This window comes from Pithys albifrons, chromosome 2 (genome assembly GCF_047495875.1).
Source record: "Pithys albifrons albifrons isolate INPA30051 chromosome 2, PitAlb_v1, whole genome shotgun sequence".
Classification (NCBI taxonomy): Eukaryota; Metazoa; Chordata; class Aves; order Passeriformes; family Thamnophilidae; genus Pithys; species Pithys albifrons.
In genome coordinates, this window is record NC_092459.1 from 10,392,173 (window position 1) to 10,417,027 (window position 24,855).

General features: G+C 38.6%; 1 protein-coding gene across 2 annotated transcripts in view; it reads left to right on the top strand.

The window, feature by feature from the left end:
- The first annotated feature begins 588 nt into the window (after positions 1-588).
- NBAS (NBAS subunit of NRZ tethering complex) overlaps positions 589-24,855 on the top strand; it is a 176,624-nt gene continuing 152,357 nt past the window's right edge. For both annotated transcript variants that reach the window (XM_071548327.1, XM_071548328.1), the window contains exons 1-14: positions 589-747; positions 4,122-4,176; positions 4,713-4,749; positions 7,400-7,477; positions 8,446-8,493; positions 9,492-9,535; positions 9,925-10,058; positions 10,783-10,916; positions 11,023-11,121; positions 15,843-15,981; positions 16,763-16,828; positions 20,301-20,429; positions 23,251-23,314; positions 24,580-24,773. In XM_071548327.1, the coding sequence (XP_071404428.1) occupies positions 604-747; positions 4,122-4,176; positions 4,713-4,749; positions 7,400-7,477; positions 8,446-8,493; positions 9,492-9,535; positions 9,925-10,058; positions 10,783-10,916; positions 11,023-11,121; positions 15,843-15,981; positions 16,763-16,828; positions 20,301-20,429; positions 23,251-23,314; positions 24,580-24,773 (1,365 nt within the window). In that variant the 5' untranslated portion in view covers positions 589-603. The remainder of the gene's footprint in view (positions 748-4,121; positions 4,177-4,712; positions 4,750-7,399; positions 7,478-8,445; positions 8,494-9,491; positions 9,536-9,924; positions 10,059-10,782; positions 10,917-11,022; positions 11,122-15,842; positions 15,982-16,762; positions 16,829-20,300; positions 20,430-23,250; positions 23,315-24,579; positions 24,774-24,855) is intronic.

Here is a 24,855-nt window from a genome sequence, read left to right on the forward strand (position 1 = left end):
GCAATAAATTATTAAAAATTAAGTTTTGAGTATCGGCCTCGATAATTTGGTCAATTTTACCTATAACAGGCCTCAATCATCGGTCAGTTTCACCTATAACAGTTACCAATTGCTGGGCCCACGATGCCCCCCTGCCCAGAAAGCCCTTCCAGGGAGTGCAGAGGCACCGAGGCCTCCCCTACGCCTCCCCCTCTCCAGCTGAACATCCACAGCTCCCTCAGCCATTCCTCATGGGACTTGTGCTCCAGACCCTTTGCAGCCCCACTGCCCTTCTCTGGACTCGCTGCATCACTTCAAATGAGGGGCCAACAACTTACAAACATTTTATCTGCCTCAGAGCTGAACTCTCTTATTGCAGGACTGAAATATTTACAAGTCCTGCTTCGCCCCACTGGAGGAACAATTTGTGAGAAATACACTTTCTGCTTTTCCCCCCTCATTTTCTTTCTCTATTCAGAAAGGGTTTAATGAATACACTCAGGCCTCGCGCCCATCAGGCGCTCCCCACGCCGAGGGCGGTGACACGGGACTGAAACGCGTCTGGGTTTGGCCCCCGCCGGGCGCCGTCGCGGTGGCAGCGCGGGGAGGGCGGGGCGGCCCGGCATGGCCGCCGCCGGCGGGGACAGCGGCGCGGAGCGGCGGCGGCGCGGGATGGGCGGCGGGGCCGAGGAGGACGACAGCGGCGACGAGAATATCCTCTACGACCTGCTGGTCAACACCGAGTGGCCTCCGGAGACGGAGGTGCAGGTGCGTGTGGCCGCGGCGCGGCCGCGGACGGGGGAGGGAATCGCCACGTCGGCGCGGGCGGGGACGCTGCGCTGCCCCCGGGGCCGGCTGGGACCGCAGGGGTCGTGCCTGGTGGGCACAGAGGGTGTCCCCGCAGCCACCCGGCCCTTGTACTTTCCTGTCACTTAATCCCCACCCTGGTTTGTGCCGCCAGGGATGCCCTGAAGTGTCTCTTGCTCATTGAACATGTGTATGTGGTTTTACTGTTGAGCTGATACGAGGGAAGCTGTGGTGAGTGAAGTCCAGGTCTCATTGTCGGAAACTGCAGAGAGCTGTGGAAACTGACCTGGTAAAAACAGGATAATTCATGAAACTTACCTTGCATGAGGAAGACTGGATCTCTCTGTGGACTCTCTATCAGAATGGTTGCGTCAGCATTTGCAGGAGTGGGCTGAAAGGGAAAACTGTATCGCTTTGTCTCTACAAGGCACACAAATGGATGCCAAAGCTTAAGAAATCAGGAAACGTTGTTCTTGTACTACATGTTTTTCCTTGTTTCTATCTATTCTTCTTCATGAAAAAAGCTGAGTATGGATGTTTAGAAAATCTGATTAGAGTGTTACCAACTACTGACGTAGCAGGTGGTTCATGCAGGTGAATAGACAGCTGCACATACCTTTATGTAACTGTATCTCGAGAAACGGTGAATTGTCTTTGTTTCTTGTAATATATGAAAGCGATTTGCCTTTCTGCAAACTTTGAGGAGGACTTAGGTGTGATGACTCTGGTTCTACAACTGCATTAAGGGAGGCACATTTCTGCCAAATACCCTTTCTCTTCTGCTGCCATTGTATTCTTGAAGTTGTATGGTTGGTCGGTTAAAGAACTGACTGGTGTGAGCAGCAGTTGTATTGTTTTGTCTCCTTTTGTTGCACGGTCCCTTCAGTACTCGTGGGTACCAAGGGGGATGTGAATATTATGTCAGTCAAAGCTAAGTCAAGTTCAGTGGCAGCCTGTGGGGATGCCAGTTTAAAGGGATTGTGTAACCACAGTCTGAGAGTCCTCATTTGCCCTGGTAGGCAGAATTTCTAAGCATCTTAGAATTCTGCTTGTCAGCTTCAGCAAATGGTAGTGGCTACTTTAAACCGGGTATTTCTGACCTATTTTGAGTGGCAAAAATAGGAAAGCTTGAAAATATGCTGTGGTGAAGATGTGAAGTCATTTTAAATTCAAGACACTGATAAAACTGGCATGGATTTTATTGGTTGGACCCCCAAATTCGCTTTAATTTTAGTTAGTGTTGTCATGAACCTATACTGAATTTTTCAGTATGAATTTTTTTGGAGGGGAGGGAAGGGAAAGGAGGAGGTAACAGTTATTTGTGACGGAAACAGGCAAGGAACTGACTGTGTGAGAGCAGAGAGTGGTGTGGAAATCAAACAGTTGTTATGGTGAGGTGATTGTTCTCACTGTTTGAGAACCCCAAAATGTGTAACGAGAAGAAAAGGAATTAGTGAATAGTTGATCAGTGAAAACAGAGGACGAGTCAGTGGTGGTGGACGAGGTTGCAAGGGAGGCCTCGTGAAGTCATTTGTGGAAATATGAGCTGAGTGAACTTTCCCTTTTCTGCAGTCTGTATTCCAAAATGTATTGCTTGGCTCTGGGGGGGTTTTTGCTGTAATCTAATGTTGGGAGACTTCCCCAATACTCTCCACCTCTTGTTCACCCCAGTAAGCTTGCAGGGTGTGCGACAAAATCCAAAACTAAGTGACTGGCATGTCAGCAGGAAAGTAATTTTTATTTCTGGAATGCTGTAGGAAAGAGATGTTGAAACTGTTTTCCCAAACAGGAACGAATTAAAAAGGAAATATAGCCCATCTGGTAGTCATTGCTGTTGCTGAGTGTTATGGGTTACCATTACACTGAGGTAATAGGAATATATTACAAAAAGTAAAATTCAGGTCTTCAGAGTATAATAGTAAATCAGTTTTGAGGAGTTTAAGGTGTGTGGAGTGGCAGCTGGTTTTTAGGCTCAGGAGCAGGCACCTAAAATATTAAAAAAAGGCTAAATAAGCAATTTTGGGAAATGTGTTTACCGGCAACTTTTCTTAATCCAAAAGCTTTAACAAGCTCTGATTTTGAGGTCCCTGAGAAATTACAGTTCTCCCTGAGGTACTAGGAGAGCTCTAATAAATAATTTATGCTCTCACTTATTTTACTGTAATGCCTTTTTATTTCCTGGCTGATCAACGTGAATGTGGAACATTATCTATTAGTACAGCTGTGTTTGCTTCTTATATGCTGTGAGATGACAGCCTGGTTATTTGAAAGAATATTCATGGATTGCAAACTTTGCCTAGAAAACTAATCTTTACTTCTTAAACTTGGGAACACAGGTTTTGTTTGTCTTTTTTTTTTGGACGCACTCCAAAGTGTTGACGTTTTGGTTTTCGTGTCTTTCAGTGTTTGCTGCTCTATCATTTGGTGAGGTCTGAATATTTCAGTTAACAAGTGAAATCTTCTCTACCTATTCTGTGCTGAAGGGAAGAGGAAATTCATTCATTACCTGTTCTAATGCTCAGTTTGTGGTGCTCTAATATTTTCATTAGAAAAGTATAAGCATGACTGCTTATTTTGAAGATTTGCGTATGATTCCTTCCTTATTGGTTATCTTTATTATCATCTCAGTTTCATATCTTTTTTCTGCTTTCTTACCTGCAAATAACTTTATCTCTTATAGCTAATAATATATATCCTGTGTTGTTTTGTATTCCCTTTTTCTGTGCTTGGAGAGGGCTCTAATTTATACAGTGAATGTAGTTCTTCTCTGCCTAAAGTAGAACAGGATTGGTGACAAGGCTATATGAGATGGTCTGAAGTAGGGTGACTGTCTTACCTAGTATGAATGGATAGAAAAAGAGTTTTTCTTCAGAAAATCTTTGTTTTTCTTCATGTTTCTGAAACTTTCATGAGCAATCTTTATGTATTTTACCAGTTAGATTTTAGCATATGTTGACCACCAAGTACGTCGACTTTGGGGTATTCCAGTTCAGTCTGGCTTTCATTCAGCATAGGAGGAGTGATTTATAACCCCTTACAGGAGAACATAATCAGAAGTCAGTGTCTTGTTACTACTCAAAGATGGAGGCAAGGTTGAATCAATAGACAATCTGTAGCATGTTTTTGCTTATTGCATCTTGGCATTTAAATTATTTGGCTTTATAGCCTGGTTCAGCTTATGCAGTTAAATTACTATATGAATTTATGAGTAATAGAAAACACAAAAGGAACTTACAGGCTAAAGGGGCAAATTTAGTGAGTGAATATATGTTTGCATGTTGTATTTAAATTAAAATGTGTGACATAGTATCTGATCATCTTTGTTGTAATTGCAGCCAAGAGGCAACAGACAACATGGTGCATCATTTATCATCACTAGAGCAATTACAGGTAAATATGACTTGTTCTTATATTCATGACTTCTAAGAATATGTGAATTACTTGTAAATTTTACAATTTCTGTCCTTTAGAATGGTGTTTGTAATGGAAATGGAGTGCAGGCTGTGTTTTCAGGAAGATATTTCCTGATCATCAGTATTGCTTTGTTATTTTTTTGTGAATCTCCATTAGTTTGTTGGGACAAACTAATAAACCATACGTCTAGGAACTTAAGCTCTGAGTTCTGCAAAATATTAGTGAATCTTTCTGTTTTTTTCTCTACCAGCTCTTCCATTGTGCTGTTTACTAGTTAGTTCTATGAGGAAGTTTTACATTCTGATTATATTCCATTGCATAAACCAAGTGTTAAATGGCAGTAACAGAACTGCATTTTCATCCAATGGAAATTTCTCTTAGAATTTTCAAAAGTGTGTAGTGATTTTCTTTTTTGATCTGCCATTTGCATTTACTGTAACATAAGAATTTCTATAAGCTTGAGGGTGTTTTAAGACTACTAGAGATGTAATTTTTGCCTCTTTCCATTGTAGGTCCTGCATTGTTTTTGCTTCGGTACATCTGGTACAGGTAGGTTTGATGAGAATATTACTTTATTTTTCTATTTGGGAATATGATGATTTAGATGAGGGGATTGAGTCCATCATCAGCAAATTTGCTGATGACACCAAGCTGGGAGGGAGTGTCGACCTGCTGGAAGGCAGGAGGGCTCTGCAGAGGGATCTGGATAGACTTGAGAGATGGGCTGATTCCAATGGGATGAAGTTCAATAAGGCCAAGTGCCGGGTCCTGCACTTTGGCCACAACAACCCCCTGCAGCGCTACAGGCTGGGCACAGAGTGGCTGGAGAGCAGCCAGGCAGAAAGGGACATTGGAGTACTAATTGACAGGAAGCTCAACATGAGCCAACAGTGTACCCAGGTGGCCAAGAAGGCCTATGGGATCCTGTCCTGTATCAAAAATAGCGTGGCCAGCAGGACCAGGGCAGTGATCCTTCCCCTGTACTCTGCGTTGGTGAGGCCACACCTTGAGTGTTGTGTTCAGTTCTGGGCCCCTCAGTTCAGAAAGGATATTGAGGTGCTGGAGCGAGTCCAGAGAAGAGCAACAAGGCTGGTGAAGGGACTGGAGCACAAACCCTGTGGGGAGAGGCTGAGGGAGCTGGGGTTGTTTAGCCTGGAGAAGAGGAGGCTCAGAGGTGACCTCATCACTGTCTATAACTACCTGAAGGGAAGTTCTAGCCAGGTGGGGGCTGGTCTCTTGTCCCAGGCACTCAGCAATAGGACAAGGGGGCACGGGCTTAAGCTCTGCCAGGGGAAATTGAAGTTGGATATCAGAAAAAAATTCTTTCCAGAGAGAGTAATCAGGCATTGGAATGGGCTGCCCAGAGAGGTGGTGGATTCACCATCCCTAGAGATTTTTAAACGCAGATTGGACGTGGCGCTGAGTGCCATGATCTAGTAAATGGACTGGAGTTGGACCAAGGGTTGGGCTTGATGATCTTGGAGGTCTTTTCCAACCCAATCGATTCTACGATTCTATAATTCTATGATTCTATATTTCTATGGCTTTCCGATTTGAGGGAAAGTAATTCTTAATGAGGCAAAAGTTGAACACTTGTTTAGAATATTGTCCAAGAAATGTATAGAGTAGTCTCTTTTCATAAATTAAGTTGTAACCAGTTGAGCTGCAGCTGAAGTCTGTCTAGGAAACAGCTGGTCTGTACTAGTTTGACTTGGTGCTTTTATCCGAAGCTGAAGTAAACTTGGAATGTCATCTTTTTCCAAACATGTATTTGTCCTCCTCACACCCAATGGAAATACTGCAAGGGAAGCTGTTGTGTTTTGGTTTTTTCCTTTCTTTTTCCTTAAGCCTCAAGGACAGGTATGATGGCGTGGCAAGGTTTGCTTCTTTTGGAGTAATAATTTTGACTTTTTTTTTCCTTGACAATTCAAAGTGTCGTACAAAAAAGCTTAAGAACTACTTGAACAGCACTCATGCCATTTATAAATTTAAGTTCTGATTCAAAAAGTGATTAAGTGGTCTTGGAAATATATTGGGGTAAATAAAGTGTTTCTGGAGAAGTTCAGCTCTGTGGTTATACTAATCTGTTGATGCACTTGGCAGGTTTGAAGATACCAGTTCTCCCTTTTAAAAGATATTCTGTTGATTTCGAGATATTTGGAAGGGGCCATTAATATGGATTCCTGTGAAACCATACTATACTTGAATTTGGCAGGACATGCTGTTGGTCTATTTTATTTTTGTGCACCTGCCTGCTCCCTTTTTGGTGAGGGTGTGTTGTTTATGGTCATCATACTGTCAGTGTAAGTATAGTTAAAAGGATTCAGTTGTAGACAGAATTAACTTATTTTTCTTCTCACCCTCCAGTAGTCATATTTAATGTCAAGCTTTTATAATTGATTCTAGTTGTTGTTTTCACATATTTAATAAAAGTGTTTGGGAGGGAGCTCAGGAGGCCTATAGTTAAAGTCCTGCTAAAAGCAGAACATTGAATTCAGACTTAGGACTCTGTCCAGCTAGGTCTTGAAAAGGTTAAAGGATGGAGATCCCAAAGACTTTGGTCAGCCTGTTCTGTGCCTGTCTTCATGGTGAAGTAATCTCTTCCTTATTTCAGCTTGTAACCTGTGTTAGAATCATAGACATTTAAGTTGGAAAGGACCTTTACAATCATTGAGTCCAGCTGTTAACCCAGGACTGGCAAGTCCTCCAAAGGGTTGATCATAGTTTCTTGTGTTCCTGCCATGCACCTCAGTTGCTCCCATCTTCATGGTAGCCTCTTAGGTGTCAGAGAGCTGCTGTTTGGTCTCCCTGAAGCCTTCCCTTCTCCAGGCTAAGCAAGTACAATTGCTTCAGCAGCTGCTTGTAGGGCAAGTGCTCCAGTCCCCTAACCCTCTTTGGTGGCCCTCCTCTTTACTTGCATTCTTCTTTCAATGGGTGTCCCAAAACTGGCTGGTGACCAGAGTATAAAGAGTGATGCATAAATAATCCGTTCCCTTAATATATATGGTTTTGTTCTGTTAATACAAACAAGGCTGTTGTTACCCTTTGCGGTTGGCAGGGTGCAGTGTTGATTCATGTTCAGTTGCTAAAGCCTCCCAGGTGATTGATGGTTGCCTTAAAGCCGTGTCATCCAGCATATCTCAGGTACTGCTTTTCTTAGCTGTATTTCTGATTCAGTTTAATGTTTTTGGTATTTCAGCCCTGCAAAGTTTTCTCTGCCCACTGGACTGGTTCGACTCGTTAGTAAGCAGATCAACTGGCACCTCGTACTTGCAAGGTAACCAGCTCACGTGCTTTTCCATCTTTGATGGCAGTGAAGGTATTAATGCTGCTCTGCCCACCATCCCTGCTGGTAACCATGCTCAGTTAATGTGCTGAAGTCATGTTACTCTTTTTGGTCAGGAAAAATACTGGAGCTATTTCACAGGTAGCCTCGTGGAAGAAAGCTCAGTCTTATGCCTAAGGGGCTTCCACCTACTTCCCTTCAGTTAATGCACCTCTGCTCAAGTCTGAATGTCCATCTGGCGTTTGAGGCCAAATGGTTTGTAGTGCAATTGTTCTCAAACTCAAGTCCTGAATTTTGTTGGTTAAAGACCTATAACTTGGGCATATATGTAATTTTAAAATAAGCAATTTATATTTGTGAAGGTGAATGCATACCCTCAAGACTTGTCTGCTATTGCATGTACAGAGAAGTGAGGGTTCCAAGGTGAGAAGTAGCTGATCTCAAGTAATTTTAGCAACATCATTAAGACCACTGGCTTTTAAAAATATATGTAAATATATACAGAAAAATGGTTCAATGACACGAAGGTAGCATGAAAGGTTTGAGTTTATGCTGTGTACAGAGGTACAAAGACAGGAGATCTGCTCCTAAGGAAACTAAATAACTTACAGTAGTTGTTTATCCCAGATTAAGCAATACATAGTTTTGGATATTTGATGTTCTAAAGTTATCCATAAGCAGCATCTGATTTGTACCTGTCCTGCAGTGAGATTTTAGAGATTGTTTCTGTTTTCTTAGTGCTACTGGAAAAGAATGGCAGATAGATTTCAGTGACATGAAGGGAATCTCATAGAACTGATATTTTCTTTCTAGTAAAAAATTGCTATTTCCCAATTTGTTTTAATTTATGAAAGAGGCAATTTATATCTAACCTTGCAGAAAAGCACCTAGTACTCTGGTGCACATTCTATGTTGGATGGACTTTAAATGAACTTTCAAACCTGTATTTTCTCTTTCAGCAATGGTAAATTGTTGGCAGTTCTTCAAGACCAATGCATAGAAATCAGGTAACTTAGTATTATCTATTGCTTCATGACCACAATTGTGAAGTCCTGGGATAGTGTTTCTAGTCGTTTAGTAAATGTACTTTTAAAGATTTTTCTGCGTTTTGCAATGTTATATATTGTGAAAGTTATCTATGGAATAATGATAAAAGCAGAAGCCTTCTGTTTCTTATTGGCTCTCAGCCATTCCCCATTAAAAAACACCAAAACTGTTTTAAGATGTGAACGAAAAACAATCAAGATGCTCTAAAATACTCAACACAAATCATGGTCTTTTTAACTTGCATTTGTGTCCCCTCTGGAAATTCTTCCCTAATGGCAAAAGGAGCAAGTATTCTTCTCTGTAGAGTGGCTGGCATGTATCATACTTCACCTTATTTTACAAGTAGAGTGGATTGCCATCCAGACTGATGCTTTCCCTTTTCTCCTACTTGCTAACAACAAACTCTCCTTTGCCAGTTCAAGAGCACATTTAGCTGTAGAACAGATCTTGATTGAGTGTGTTTACTTCCTTCACAAAAATCCATTTGCTAGAAGGTCAGACCTTCTATTTATATGTAAAAGAAGCAAGTGTATGAAAATTGTTCAATCAAAAGTGGTGTGAACACCATAAATGTCAGCTTATAGACTATAAAATAAATCTTATTTCAGCTGTAATAATGGAACTATATTGTTGCATTGTTTCTTAAATTGAAACCTGGAGAATACTGACTAATTTTTTTTTAAAGTTATATGAAGTGCTGAAATGTTGCTATCTTATTTTCAACAGCATTAAGAATAAAAAAGGGATGTTGGTATTTAGGCAGTGGGTAGAGGGTTTCTCTAATACTGTTGTTAGTTACTGGAGCTGCCTGAGAGTGAAGGCTACTCTGCTTTTTTGAACAAGTAGTTAGAGACATGCAGGCCCTTAAATTGAGTATTTTTTAGTGTTTTGTTTATTAAGGAAAGTTTAATAGTGATTTTATCATATTTAAATCCATATGAGTCTTTTTTTTCTTCAGGTCTGCAAAAGATGACTTTGTATCCATAGTTGGAAAATGTCAAGGTATGGCAACCTCTACATCCTTACTTAGTGTCATCACTCTTTGCTATTCATGTATTGCTAAATGATGATGTTAGTTTACTGTAATGATAATGTTGCAACTTCTTAAAACTATTGGGAAGAATCTCATAATAACTTTGTTTTGTGTAAAGCTCCATTACCCTCCCTTTGTGTTTTCTTTTCATAATGATTAACATAAGAAACCTGAATCTGAAATGAAATGATAGTTACAATTAATGGGCTTGGGAGACATAATGGGTTTTTTCTTTTTTGACCCTTCTTTGAAATAAGCTTGTGATGCAGAAAAGCACCCTGCAGGGTTTTTTTTTGTTCTGTTTGAGGGATTATATTTATGTTTCACTTTTATTAATGACTTTATTCCTTTTTCATAGTGCCAAAGGATCCCAATCCTCAGTGGAGGAGGGTGGCGTGGAGTCGTGATTGTACATTACTTGCTTATGCTGAGAGCACTGGGACAGTCAGAGTGTTTGACCTGATGGGTAGTGAGCTTTTGGTCATTTCACCGGTATGTGCTCTCTTGGATTGGATATTAATATAGTGGAACGTTTTTTAAGGATCACGGATAATTTCCACTCTTTGACCTTTTTTAAATCACAACTTAGTTTGCTATAAGGGCTTACACTGTAAATGCAATCCAGAAATGGACTGTAAAAAGTTTAACTATGACATATCCATCATATGATCAAGAGAAACAACGTGTAGCCATTACAACAGCATAAAAGGCATGTTTTACATCTGTCTTGGAATTGTGGTAGATCTGCAGATACATCAGATAATGAAAGTATAGAATCACCTATTTAGTCTCTGTGCAAACAATTACGGTTTGTAGTAATAGTTTATAAATCTGCATTTCATATGCAAAGTCAATTATAAATCAAGAAATACTGGTGCTAGAGCAATATGAGGATTTTTTTGCTTGGTGTGATAATATTGGCTGCTGACAGGCCCCACATAATATATTTTCTATTTTGTGTGTTCAGAGGTTGTATTAAACTGATTTGTGAAGGTTACTCATGTATTTCCTTAGTGTTTTATCTTTGCAAACTTTATAGAAATAAGATTTCTGTAAAATACAGATAAAGGGAAGTTTATTTTGTTACTAATAGAACCTATGAAATGTTTTACTTTTTAAAACAATACAGTAAATTTAATTTCCTTGTTTTTTCAGTAACAATTTTTTTTTAAAATCCCCTTTCTCTCTCCGTGTCTGTCTTCATTTTTGGGTAAAGACAGCAAGTTTCCCAGGAGATCTGAGTTATGCTATTGCTGGATTAATCTTTCTAGAATACAAAGCAAGTGCTCAATGGTCAGCTGAACTACTTGTTGTTAATTATCGTGGAGAACTAAGAAGTTACCTTGTAAGGTAAGCATACATTTTGACTTGCTTTGAGAAGGTGCAGTGAACTTTCTACTCTTTAAAGGCAATAAATCTGAAATAATACTTGTATTTTTTTCCCCTTCATACTTAGTGTTGGAACAAATCAAAGCTTTCAAGAAAGTCATAGTTTCAGCTTTAGCAGTCATTATGCCCATGGGATAACAAGTGTCATTTATCATCCTGGTCACAGGTAAGTGTCCTGTTTGCTGCCTGAGTGATATGTAAAGGATGAACCAAGGCAGCAAAAGAAGAGTTGAGGTGAGTTGGATATAGAGGGGGAGAAAAAAAATGGTCAAAATTGGTATTTAGTACATCAGTAATAACAAGTTATGTCTCATTCTACCTACGAAAGAAGCCTCAGTTGATTTCATTTAAGCTGACTTTCATTATCTAATTAGTAAAGTCCTTTTCTGTCTGAGTACCTTGCATGAGCAGCATGTATCCTGTAGAATGTCAGGAATAGCTTCAAAAAGGTGTGTCTGAGTGTTGTGGGGTAAAGGCTGATAAATAAGTTTGTTTGGGTTTTGTTTGTTTGTTTGTTTCAATCTGGAATTGATTGCTGGACTTGTTGGCCAGCCCATTTTCCCTGGTGTTCTGACTGGATCTGCCAGGCTTTGGCAATGTGGAGTTGGCTTGTGATGTGTTTTCTCTATTAATAACCTGTTAGTTAGAGAAACCAGACTTGAAAGGTGGACCAGCTGACTACTGCCTGCTCCTGAAGCTGATGCAGTTGGAATAGGTCCTGGTTAGCCTGCTGCTTGTGCTAAAAATATGTCTACTTTTTTAATATTGACTTGCTATATAGCAAGGTAAACTCAGCAACTCTTCTATTTCTCTTCAGTTGTAGGAACTAAACTTCGTTTCAGATACTTTTCTTCTGTTAGACCTCCTAGATTTGAATCCATCAGTACAATATGTTACATCACTATAACATATCATGTTACATCACTATAATCAATATGTTTTAAATGAAGTTAGGCTTGAATATAGAATACCAGAAGAAACTCACTGTTAAAAAGACTTTTTCTCATTCTTCAGTGTTAAGTAAGCTGTCCTATCTATCTCAGGAAAAAAACCCTGTTATAAATGAGATGTAATGTTCTTCTATCTTATTATTTTGAGAGATTATTTTTGCATATGGTTTTTTCTTGCTACCTAATTCGTATCTAGTAATTTCACACAATTAGTCTTCAGTACAGTTTTACTGTAATAGACCAGGGTTCTGGAGCTTTGGTAGCACTACTTTACCAGACAACAGAACCAACTCATTGTTTCCTTTGACCAGAACAGTTGTAATGGTTCTGAAATAATTTCCAAAGTTATCTTTTCTAGTCCTAATAGTTAGGAAGTAGATTGCTGTGACAGTAAGGGTTGCAAAGAATGCTGGGTAGTATTCGAAGATGGGTCAACTAATTATTGTGATTTTAGGATAGATAATTATTCTTCCTTTGCATTTTTGGTGAGTTTCTGAGTAAATGATGTCAGAACTGTTTAACTCTTATGATTGATGAATCCATTAGCAAGAAAATAATGTAGCACATCAGTTGTTTGTTGTCAACCAAATATTATAGACTTTTCTGTAGGCCTTCTGATATCCTTCAGTTCTTTACCTTGGAAAGGAGTCTAAACAAGATTAATTAACTAAAGGAATTTGAGCTCCCTGTTCTGGGACAGGGGTAGTGATAGAAAGGCATTAAACTTAAACTGTTAGAAATATTAACCCTCTAAAAATCTACAATTACTGTGTTCCTAAAATCTACAAAATGTGAAAATCAGAACAAAATCCCTTTGGCATCACTCCCCTGAGAATTGAAGGCAGGCACTTTAAAATTACACATTAAAGAAATTTGTAGATATATATGGACACCTCAAAGTTTTGATATTCAGTAATGTGAACTTTGATCACTGAGCATAAGTTCAACTTTCTCCCTTTTTGCTTTCCTGCATTTCATGCAATCTCAGATGGTAAAGTTATACTGGTCTATTTTCTCTGCTTGTAGGGCTTGACTTACCACACTTTGCATTACTGTGTATTTGTGCATTACCCATTACAGAGCAACAAAATAGCACTTAAGAACTTAATACACTTAATTTTTTTAACTATATGTATGATAATTACAAAGAGAATATGTCAGTAGGGAATGTATCTGAATCTGCAGGAAACCTCGAAGCTGTAGTTTTGGGGAAAAGTCTAATAATGAGTTTGACTGTTGTTGAAAAGTGGTAGACATTAATTTAGATACCAAATGTTGTTGCCCTCATGTGATCCAGCCTTCATCTAGGCCAGCGTTTATGGTGCACTTTAGTTGACAAAACTTTAATGTCTGCTTCAGTGTGAGCTCTTTGTAAGCTCTAATGTGTGGTTCAACAACTGCTGGAGTGTCTTAATCTGGAACTGAATGCCTTACCTCAGGGTTATCTGCAGTGAGACTCCTGCAGAAAATGTTTGGTGTTAAAGCCTAAAGCTTGTGAGGAGGGAATTGTGATGGAAGAGTTGCAGGGTTTCAGATTCAGTTGAAATTTGTTTGTTGTACCAGAATTGATGAGTGAGAAATGGCATATCAAGTCTTGGATGCCTCAACTGGACTTGTTCTCAAGACCAGTGTCTTGGGTTGAGCCGGCAAAACGCCAGCTGTCCAGGACAGAGTGAAAAGGGTTCCTCCTCCCCACAACCAGATAAGGGAAAAAAGAAGAGGGAGAGGAAAAAAAATCTCAAAAACCCCCAGGTTTATGCTGAAACTAACTACATGTATTTGTACAGAAAAGAGAAAATTATGAGAAAACTACTATATAACACACACTTACACAAGTTATGTATAACAAGAAATAATTTCCCACTTCTCCTTAAACACAAATTCTACCATTTTAACTACAAATCATTCTAGAGAAGTCAATTCTTCAGAGACAAACTTAAGCAGAGAGAAAAGCTAAGAACAAACATTTTACTTCCCTAAGATAACATGATGGTAAGCTGGTGCTCCGGGTTTGGGCCTTCCCATCCCTCCTGGGATGGCAGAGTGTCTTGCTGGGCCCACACCTGTGAAGCAACTGCCCAAGCCACACCGACACACCAGCTCTTACCCCTTTTGAGATGGTGCAATATGGTATGGAATACAATATTATTGGCTAGAAGAAGTCAGGTGTTAGCTAGCCCAGCCCAGCTCAAGTCATTCGACAACCCCAGGCCTAATCTGAGCTTTAAAGCCTAACTTCTTGGCCTACTTGACTAAACCCATAACAACCAGTATTATGCTGGTTGTCTTCAACCCAACTGTGTAGCAACGTGTGGCACAGAGTACTCCTGAGGTACTGCAAGAGCAGACTAGAGGAACTCCTGGAGATCATCTAATCCATTCTCCTTCACTGCAGGGTCAGCTAGAAGAGGTTGCTGGGAGCCATGTCCCTGCAATCCAAGACCTGCACATCTGTATCCTCCCTTAGGAGTGTGTTTTGTGTCAAGGCCTCTGATGTGCTGGGGAACTTGCTCCAGAGGGGCTGGGGACTGATCCTGGCAGCACATCACCATGATTGTGCAGAACATCTGCAGAGACTGGCTCTGGCCACGATTTTTGCGAAGTGCTGCTCAAAATGCTGGAGCCATCGGCTGCGATTGAGGCCTGGCACTTAATGCTCTGTACAACTCCCTGAAAGGAGGGTGTAGCAAGGTGGGAGTTGGTCTTTTCTCCCAGGCAACTAGTGACAGGATGAGAGGACATGGTCCTAAGTTGTGCCAGGGGAGGTTTAGGTTGGACACAAGGAGGAACTTTTTCTAAGAAAGGGTGATTAGACATTGGAGTGGGCTCTCCAGGGAGGCGATGGAGTCACTGTCCCTGGAATGGGCCTTATTGACATGGTGGTGTTTGGTTGTAGGTTGGACTTGATCTCAGAGGTCTTTTCCAACCTAATTGATCCTGTGATTCATCCATGGTATAAATCATCTTGCTGTATATTTGTGAATAGCATGATGTGGGAATATTAATTAAATTTTGCTGACCTCTTAAAGAGGATTAAACGTGGGAAGAAATTTTCTTCTTTTTTTTTTCTCATTCATTGGAGTTTTACTGGAAAAGTTTGCACTCAGATCAGAGCTGAGCTGTATGAGTGGCAGCCTCTAGGGAGCAGAGCACTGCAGGAGTAATGCAGCCTTGGAAAAGGGATAATGGAGCTTTGGGCTCTTACAGTTGTGCCTTTTTTTGCAGATACTGTTGGGCCTTTGTTTTTGATGGGCTAAAAAATGATGGCTTTGAACAAACTTTGACACATATTCTCAAGTTTTTTGTCGAAGTAGTCATCAGTTAAGTACGGAAGTGCTTGTTAATAAGGTTAAAAGGGTTCAAGGGAAGGTACTTTCCTACAGTTTAGTGGTAATGAGCAATAAGTACAAGAGTTATGTCAAAGTTTTTAAAATGCTATCTACCCTGTGTAATGAAACTATTACGTGCATGTGTATTATTGGTAGAGTGGCTTTAGGAAACAGAATTGACAAACCTTGATGCTTTTAGTTCCTCAGTGAAAGAGAAGTAGCTTTTGTGCCACATCTGAATAAATGGAAACATAATGCTTGAACAGAGTGATCAGAACTTTTCATATGCTTAAGCTATAATTTTTACCATTTTTGATGGTAAGAGAGAAACTCAAACTTGTAGACAAATTTACTTTATTTTAGCTGTTGGGAATTATGACTTATTGGAAAGATACAGGTGAGCATGAATAGGTATAAATGCCACAAATAGCAACTGTCAAATAGTATTTAAGTATTTTCATATTTCAAGGTATTTATTCACAGACAAATGTTAAGTGTCTTGGTCTGTTTAGTCTTTTTGTTACTGCAAGCAAATTGCTATAGACTTAAGATTATTAAAAAAAAGTGGCAGTATATGAAACCATAATATACTTTTATATGTTTTGCAGACTTCTCCTTGTTGGAGGCTGTGAAACAGATGAAGATGGAGTATCTAAAGCAGCTGGTTGTGGGATATCTGCTTGGAGAATTCTGTCAGGCTCTCCCCATTACAAACAAGTCACTAGTTATGAAGATGATGTTAGAACAGTAAGTATATATCTATATGTCCTCATTTTACTGGATGAATATTTTTACTGCCAGAATTATATGACTAGAGGTTGAATATGTATCTTTTTGAAAGAAGAATTTAATGCAGTGTTTTCCTATTTTCCAAGCTATTATGTGAATGTCTAAGTAGTTATCTTTTTCCCCCCAGCATCTGTCTGGTTTTGCTTTTTCTATAGTATGATTTGAACTTTTAAGTTCCTGATTATCAGTTGTGGTTTTGAAACCCAAAGCAACAAGAAAGAGCTAAACATCTTATAGCATGGAAATGTGCTCCTTCGTTGTACACTGGAATATGTCTTTGTTGGAAAAAAATTCCAGTTTGTCCTTCTGTTACTTCAGAACAAAAGATAGCACACGTGAAATGTTTCAGTTTAACTCTGGCTATGGATTTCTTTTGCTTCTAGTAGAAGTAAATGTTTGACTTAGTAACAACTTGGTTATACTGAAATCAATTTACAGTATACCAGGATAAATTCCAGTATTTACTCTTACATAGGTATTGCATAGTATCATAAGGGAGCTGTTAATTGAATTGCAAATGAGCAGTGCTTTTCTGTGACATGTTACATACCTAATGAAGTGGACAAAATTACACAAACTGGATTTTATTATTCTTGCATTATTTTAAAGTAGATAGTCTTATGGAAGTTTAAAGAATCCTGCAGAGTTGTTTTAGTATTTGAGATACAACTTCATTGTTGGTGCATAAAACAATATACGAGATTGTCTTCCGTTGAATGATTTGTTTCTGTTTTTACAGGCACAGAGAAGAGGATTATTAAGGATTATGAATTTAAGATTTTACAGCCGGCGGGGAACAGAACAGGTATTAAGGTTTAGGTCTGGAAATGTATTTTAGTAATACAATTCTCTGTTAGTGACTGAGTAACTGACTGAAAGTAGGTTTTAATTTATGCAACTTAACAATCTATTAAATTAAGGCTAACAGTTTGTTATTTTTGATTAAATAGAGAAACTTGCCATTTATTTGGGTTTCTTAAAAATCCCATTAGTTCCTCATCTGAAGCTTGAATCATTGGATTTCAGGAACATGTTTAGAGATGTAGATTCAATATTAAGAGTAAAACCACATTCAGAAAGGAAGGTGTAAGAACCCACCTAGTTATTTGTTAATGAATGTAATAATCATAGCACGTTAGATGTGTTGCTTCTTGTAGAATATGTAAGTAGATTGTGATGAAATTTCTCAAATGGATAAGTAAGAGGAGACAAGTAAGAGGAACAAACCCCAAGCCTTCTGCATTACCCCACTCTCACTAGAAAACAACTAAACCTCTTCACCTTATAGCTCAAAATTTTCATACAAGGTGGGGAATTAAAAATGAATGGATTCAAACTAATCATTCATGGTGTAAATAGGGCAGACAACAAAGACTTGATTTTTACAGTCTGAGATACTATGGCAGCATTTTGCTAAGTAGTTTCAAAGGTTTGTTATGGGTCAGACTTAGACTACCAGGATGCATGTGAACCTAATGAAACTGCTGATCAGAATCAACTTGTCTTGACAAAACCTAGAGATGGGTCTTTTATTCTCCTCTCCCTTGAGTGAGTGTTAGCATGTCATGCTGAGGTGTAGGTATGTGCTTTCTGTATTTCTAAGTCTTTGTACTCAGTGCTCGTGGCTTTCTGCTACATTCCTTAGGAGCTGCAACACCTTCTCATATCTCTTGTCTACTAATGGTGTGTAGCCTTTGTTGATTCCTTTCTCTATCCTCCTTTCCCTCCTTGCAAAAAAGTGTGTTTAACCTTCTTTTGCTTTACAAGGAAAGAACAGTAAAGAATGTGTCTACTGTCCTCATCCTGAGAGGAAATATGGTTGATCTGAAGTTATGTGGACTTTGGAAATTACCTTAGTAGATTTTTTTGAATGTTTAGGTGGCTGGTTGAAAGATGAAGTTGCATGCTTGATTGGAAGGGGAAAACAAAATCTTTCTGGATCTCTCTCAAGGGTAGAATAGGGAGAGGTTTTATTTCCTTCACTGAAAATTTAAAATGGAAAGCTGAAGTAAACTTTTGTAACTGAAAAGGTTGTACTGAGTGTAGCTGTACTAAACTTCAACTTCATTGCACTTGCCAATACTAAATTAAAAAAGTAAAGCAGAGACTGTTTTTCATCCTTGAATGTTTTGATCCAATTTCAGAGATTATGGCTTTAACATGTGAGGTCTGCTTTGTATTCTTAGTGGGAAATTAACACTGTGGTTAGGGTATGACAGGCACAGCAGACAGAGGACTTGAATGTTAGAACTAGCTGTACTGGAATTGGATTCTTAGTGTTACTAATTTAAATGACTCTTAGTATATGTTAAGTGCCAATCTGCCGAGCTTTTCAAAGTCTTACTTGCAGTTGTCAAGCTGTTTACAGAGGCAGCATTGCCTACTTTGCCAAAGGACTGATTAATTTTTGTAGATAACAATGCTTAGGTGGTAAATTTGAGTGTGTTAATGGTCACCCAATATTTAAATGTAACAGCAAGAGAGTCACTACTGACTACTGAGTAAACATTTACCTCTTTTTAAGATCTGTGATGCATACCACTGATCAGTTATTTGAACAGGTTATATATTTTTGCTATATGTTTCTAAATCCTTCAACAGTCTTTTGTTCTTTTGCCTTTGTGCATACAAATCACTTTGTAAAGAGAGAATTGGCATTTGTAGGCATGTACAATTCCTGGGCAAACCACAGTTGAATATACAGTACTCTGGCTGTATGAGATTATAATCAGAGAATAATTAGGAGATTTTTCTAATATAAATAATTCTTAACTGATTAAAAACTCTTAATGCTCTCCTTTTCAATTAAAAACACATTTTAGGCTTGTATTTAAGTAGGGCTCTCAATACTTGCAAACCACTTTTCAACAGTGAGCTGATTGCTCAATTGTCATTGTTTTCTGTGGCATGGCTAGAACTTAGAAAGCCTAAGAAAGCAAGCAAAACTAGTAGAAAAAAACCCCAAACCCAAATAAACGTACCTACCTGAAAAGAATATTTGTTTCTTTAAATGATACCTATTGCTAATGTTCTATAGAAATGCCATTAAAACTTCATAATTGATGGGTGTCATCTAACTTTTTTGTACTTCATTGTGTTGGAATTTTTCAAGTGGTGAGGTGCTGGCTGAAAAGTTGGTTAGCTGCACACTTGGACAGTTTTAACATTAGTGTAGGTAAATATTTATTAAGAAATTTTAAAAAGTGAACTAACAAAATGAAATTTTATAGACAATGTAGTTTTTGGGAATCTGCATCTTGCTATCTTTCAGTGAAGACTAGACTCTCTAAAAACCTAATGATCTTTCTGAAAACATAGAAGTTGGGAGTGGGGGGGAATAAATATAAAAATGTACTTTCAGAAATTGTTATTCATTGCCAGTGTCAGCAAATTTGACTTTAAAATTTGAGTGTATATTTAGAGAACCTTGGGGAAATAGCATATAGATCCAGTTGTAGTTGTGTGGGATTTTGTGAATCCTTCAGGAAATATTTTGTTGGGAGTATGTTTTACCTCTTAAGATACCCAGGGCTGAAGGAGAACTTAATCCAGGAGAATTTTTGTAGCCTTGACAAAGTTTACTTACAGATGTTGAATAATTTCATCTGTATGGACTTAATCTGATATCTGCTATGTTGCTGCTTAGTCTGTTGTTACTCAAGAGATTCTTAAATTCTGATTCAGTGTCCTGAAATGAGCAGTGTGTTTCTCTCAGATGTCTTCATGTGTGTTTTTTTTGCATATTTTTTTAAAATTAAATATTTGATTTGTAATAACTCCCACCCAGAAGTTTGCTGCCAGGGGGAAGAGCTGTCCTAAACTATGCTTTGGTAACAGTCTTCCTTGGGTGGACCTGAGAAACAGGACAGTAGAAAACTGAGGCTGCTGAATGTTTTTTTCTGTACAGAGAATAATCTGCAGTTTTCCCTCTAAGTAGCTCTGCATTGCTGTCAGGGCATTCTCCTAGGAATGCCACACTTCAGGTTTTATTTTCTGTATAACAATGTGATACAAAAGCTCACTTTCCTGAAGATTTGTTCATGCTAATTAGTGTTCTTCCTCTATACAGGCTGTTGTTAGTTTTCGATGCTACAATTGATATCTTACCTTTATTCTTTTAGAATAGAGGTTTTTTTATTTATTTTTAATTGAAGGCATGTTTCAGGATTGAAGATTGTATAATCTTTTCCCCTAAAATAGAAAAAAAGTATTTTTGGAGGAATTTTTCGGGTATTTCTTGATGTGTGTTTTTGTTGGATGTTTGTTTACTTTGGCAGGATGGCATTTTCAAGATGAATCTTTCTCCTGATGGAGCTCTTTTGGCAGCTATTCATTTCTCAGGAAAACTGACAATCTGGTCTATTCCATCTCTCAGACAACAAGGAGAATGGGAACAAACTGATCAGGTAAGAAGAATGTACATATTTAGAAACTTGAATTATGTATCTTACTGTTCTGAATATGTGTTCTCATAGGAGATGGGAGGAGTTCAAGTAACTACCTCAGCTGCATTTTAGCTTTCCAGTCAACTCCATGCTTCCAAAAGCCCTATATTTACTTTTATAAGTCTTTCTATGTTTAACCATGAACTGTAACCTTGAAAAATTAAGACAAAAACCCAGTTATATTGAAGAGAATTTTTCATGAGGCATTTTGGTGCCAAGTAAGTAACATTGTTCGAAGTAGATGGAAATGCTCTTATAAAATAGAAGTCAAGGCTAACACAGGTAACTTTATTTGAATAGTTGAAACAAAATTCTGCTGGATGTCTAATATGTTCTTCTATTCCTCCCTCAAAATTTATCTTACTTTCTGCCAGATAACACTCTGGAATAGTTGGTTAATTAGTCTGGTATTATGTCCCTTGGTTTCTACAGGAATTGTGTGCAAAAGTAGAGGAAGTTATGTTAGAAATTGCTCAGACACTGGCAAACTTTTATGTGACTAACATGAATTTAAACATTGGTAATTAAAAATGAATTAGTTTCTAAAGAAAATTCCAAATAACTAATACACTCTGTGGGTGTAGATAAAACTTTATTTTAATGAGGAAATGCATTTTGAAAAGTGACAAAACTGAAATGATGCACACTAGCATGTGAAGTATTCTGGTTTTCCTCCCATTAATTTCTTGACTAATAGATCACAGAATCATACAGAATATGCTGAGTTAGAAGGGATCCACGAGAATCTTCAAGTCCAACCCTTAGTCCTGCCCGGGAACATCCCCAAGAGTCACACTGTGTGTCTGAGAGCACTGTCCAAACACTTCTTGAACTCTGCCAAGGTTGTTGCTCTGACCACTGCCCTGGGGAGCCTGTTGCAATGCCCAACCACTCTCTGGATGAAGAACCCTTTTCTAATATCCAACCCATACTAAACCTCCCCTGACACAACTTTAGGCTATTCCCTTGGGTCCTGTCCCTGGTCACTACAGAGAAGAGATCTGTGCCTGCCCCCACTCCTCCCCTCACAAGGAAGTTGTAACTGCAGTGAGGTCTCCCCTCAGTCTCCTCTTCTCCAGGCTGAACAGACCAAGTGCCCTCAGCCACTCCTCATACGGCTTCCCCTCAAGGCCCTTCACCATGTTCGTTGCCCTGCTTTTGACACTCTCTAGTAGCTTAATGTCCTTCTTACATTGTGGTGCCCAAAACGGCACACAATATTCAAGCTGAGGCCACCCCAGTGCAGAGCAGAGCAGGACAATCCCCTCCCTTGACCGGCTGGTGATGCTTTGCCTGATGCCCCCCTAGACACAGCTGGCCCTTCTGGCTGCCAGGGCACAAAATTTTGCCCATGCCAAGTTTTTCTTGCTTGCCAAGAGTGGGATTTGAACATGCACCTGCAGATCACAAGGAATTCCCCGGGCCATTGAAAGGCTTTTCACTTTAGGTACTGTGTGTTATGTTCTAAACCTGCAAGACATGAACCAACATCAATTCTAGACAGGGTAACCAGACAGAATCGAAATGTAATTTCAAGTTTATTTAGAAAAGTATTTTTAAAGAATAGCGACCAAAAAAACCCCCAAATAAAGTAAAAAACACCAAATAAAACCCCAAACAAACCCTCAAAAAATTTCTGCTCTAGTGTTGGGAAAAGTGTGTGTCTATACACATATCCTTGTGTCTCTATTTTTGATGTACATTTCAGACAGGTTTTGCTCAAGGTACTCACAGTGAGTTGCATTTCCTTTTTAGCAGTAAAGAATATGTATTCTGAAGGAGTGTTTGGTACTTTATAATTCAGTGAGAGTCATTTAAAGGCATATTCAGTAATTGACTGTTCCCAGAGTTGTTTTTATAGGGAAACTGGTGTCCAGTATAATGTATATTTTTGTAATGTGTGTGATTCCTGTGTAATCATCACCCAAACGTATTTATGAAATTAATTCTAGAGTGGCCTCATCTTTACTTTCAATTAGTAGACTTCTCTTTCTACTGAAAAATTCAGTCAAAAAAGCACCTTCTGTGTGACCCAAGCCTGCTTTGGTTGTGTGAGCTGCATAATATACCTGTACTTCCTATGTTGCACTTACAGGCAGGATTTCTGTCATCTGTTTTGGTTTAGTTCTCATGTGTTCTCATAGTACTAAACAGAGTTTAAAAGAAGAACACTGCAACAAAATTCCAAACATCACAGTGCATCATTAAGTAATGCTGCTTCTCTTCTTGCACTGGTCTTGAAAAGGGCTTTATAATTTTGAAAAAAAGCAGAGAAAATACTTAGAGCGCTGTACTAGACTGGTACACAGGACCACCTGCACAGAGCAAACAGGGGGACTGTTTGGAGATTCTTTTGTATGCCTGGACATGTATAGACAGGAAAACCAAACACTTGGCTTCTGATTGCTGGAGAGTCCTTATTTCAGAAAACTTTAGGGTATTATTACTGCAGACTAGGCCAGGTCTTGTGGTACTATTGTTTTCTAATATGGTGTTTTAGGAATCCAGAAAATCCAGATTTTTGCCTTGGTGTTGTTTTGTTTTGTGGTTGTTGTTGTTGGGTTTTTGTTTGTTTGTGTTTTTTGTTTTTGTTGTTTTTTAAAATTATCTGGAGAAAGGTACAATGACACAACAGAAGCTGCATATGTTCAGAAAAAGTTTGAATTTCTATGAAGAATTTTCATTGAAAACCAAGTGAGTCAACAACAGAGTAAATATGCTGATTCTGTGTTATGAAGACCTATTGCATATAATCCTTTTTTATCTCACTATTTTTTTTCAGCCAGGCTATGATGAGCTCAACCCAGACTGGAGACTTTCTAGTGAAAAAAGAAAGAAAATAAAAGGTATGCAGTACAGTTAGATTGTTATTGTGTAGTTAAAAATAGTAATACAAATATGTGAAGACCTGAAATGGGTTAGTTCAATGTCAATTAGAATGTTTGCCAAAATTGTATGTATGGTTTGAATTTGTGGCATGGCATAGCTAAATGAGTGTCACAATAGGGGTTTTAGGTTCTCTCTTAGGAATGCTTTTGTAGCCATAACCACAAATAAGATATTTCAGTTAATATAGGATTTAATTTTTTCCTTCTGTGAATGTCTAATAAATCTTGAAAGCTAATGTAACTTGAAGATGTTGGTTTAAAATTCTAAAATCAACGAGCTTAGTTTCCTCTGACTGGATTTGCCTCATGTCAGTCTGTTGTTTTCTGAAAATTCAGACCACTATGTGCAGACATTTAGCACCTGGTTATTGCATGGCTATTCCAGGAGTGCAGAGATCAATAGCTATTCCATGATGCATTCGCTGCTCCTTGTGAACATCTATATCATTAAAAGATCCCCTGGTTCTTTGTCCTATTTTTCTTGATGATTCTGTCTTTGGATTCATTCATCTGACCTTCATGGGTAGGCTGCTGACTAAGCACATGTAGGACAGTGAACTGACCTGTTTCTCTGTGCTGTTTGGGGAAAGATTGTTTTCATCAGAGAAGTGGGAGGTGACATGTAGTGAACAAATTGAGCCAACTCTCTGGTGAATGTTTTGTCCCAAGAAGTTACCATAATCAAGACAGTCTTGGAAATGCCACAGCTTCTGTCCTCTGTCCTAGACACTATTTTTTATTTCTTTTGTTCATTGACTCTTTCTCATAACATCATCTTCTAGGCTGTTTTAGGAGCCTTTGTTCGTAGTTGCTACTTATTCTCAAAAGCAATTTAGCCTTTTCTGATGTTCATTAGTATTAGGTTTGTTGCCAGGTCAAGAACGGCCTGATAGGTATTGAAGTAAATCTTCATCAAATATCTAAAATTTGTAGTATTTTGTACAAGTAAATCAAGTTACTGTGAATGCTTCTTACAAATAAATTGTATATATTACATCTGAAATTAAGTGATTTTTTTTTCTTCTCAGCAGCTTTATTTAATACAGAACTGATTTAGTAAAATATAGTTGATATTAAAGACAAACTTAGTGAATCAAGGTTGTACATACAATAATAAATGTCTGTTAAATTAGATCATCTTTCTTAATAATTGAAGTCTCTTCTGTTCTTATCTAGTGTTGAAAGTTTTCTTTCTTTCTGTGATGCATTCTTGTTTGTTTTAGATAAAGAATCCTATTACCCATTGATAGATGTAAATTGGTGGGCAGATAATTCTGTCATCCTGGCTCGCTGCTCTGGTGCATTGACTGTGTCATCAGTCAAGACATTAAGAAACTTGCTGGGAAAGTCATGTGAATGGTTTGAGAGTTCTCCTCAGGTCACTTCGGCTCATGATGGAGGATTTCTTAGTCTGGAGGTGAGGAATGTGCATGAGCAGATACCTTTTTGTAATGCAGTACAACAGTTTGCTTTTTCATATGTAATCCTAAAGGGAGTGT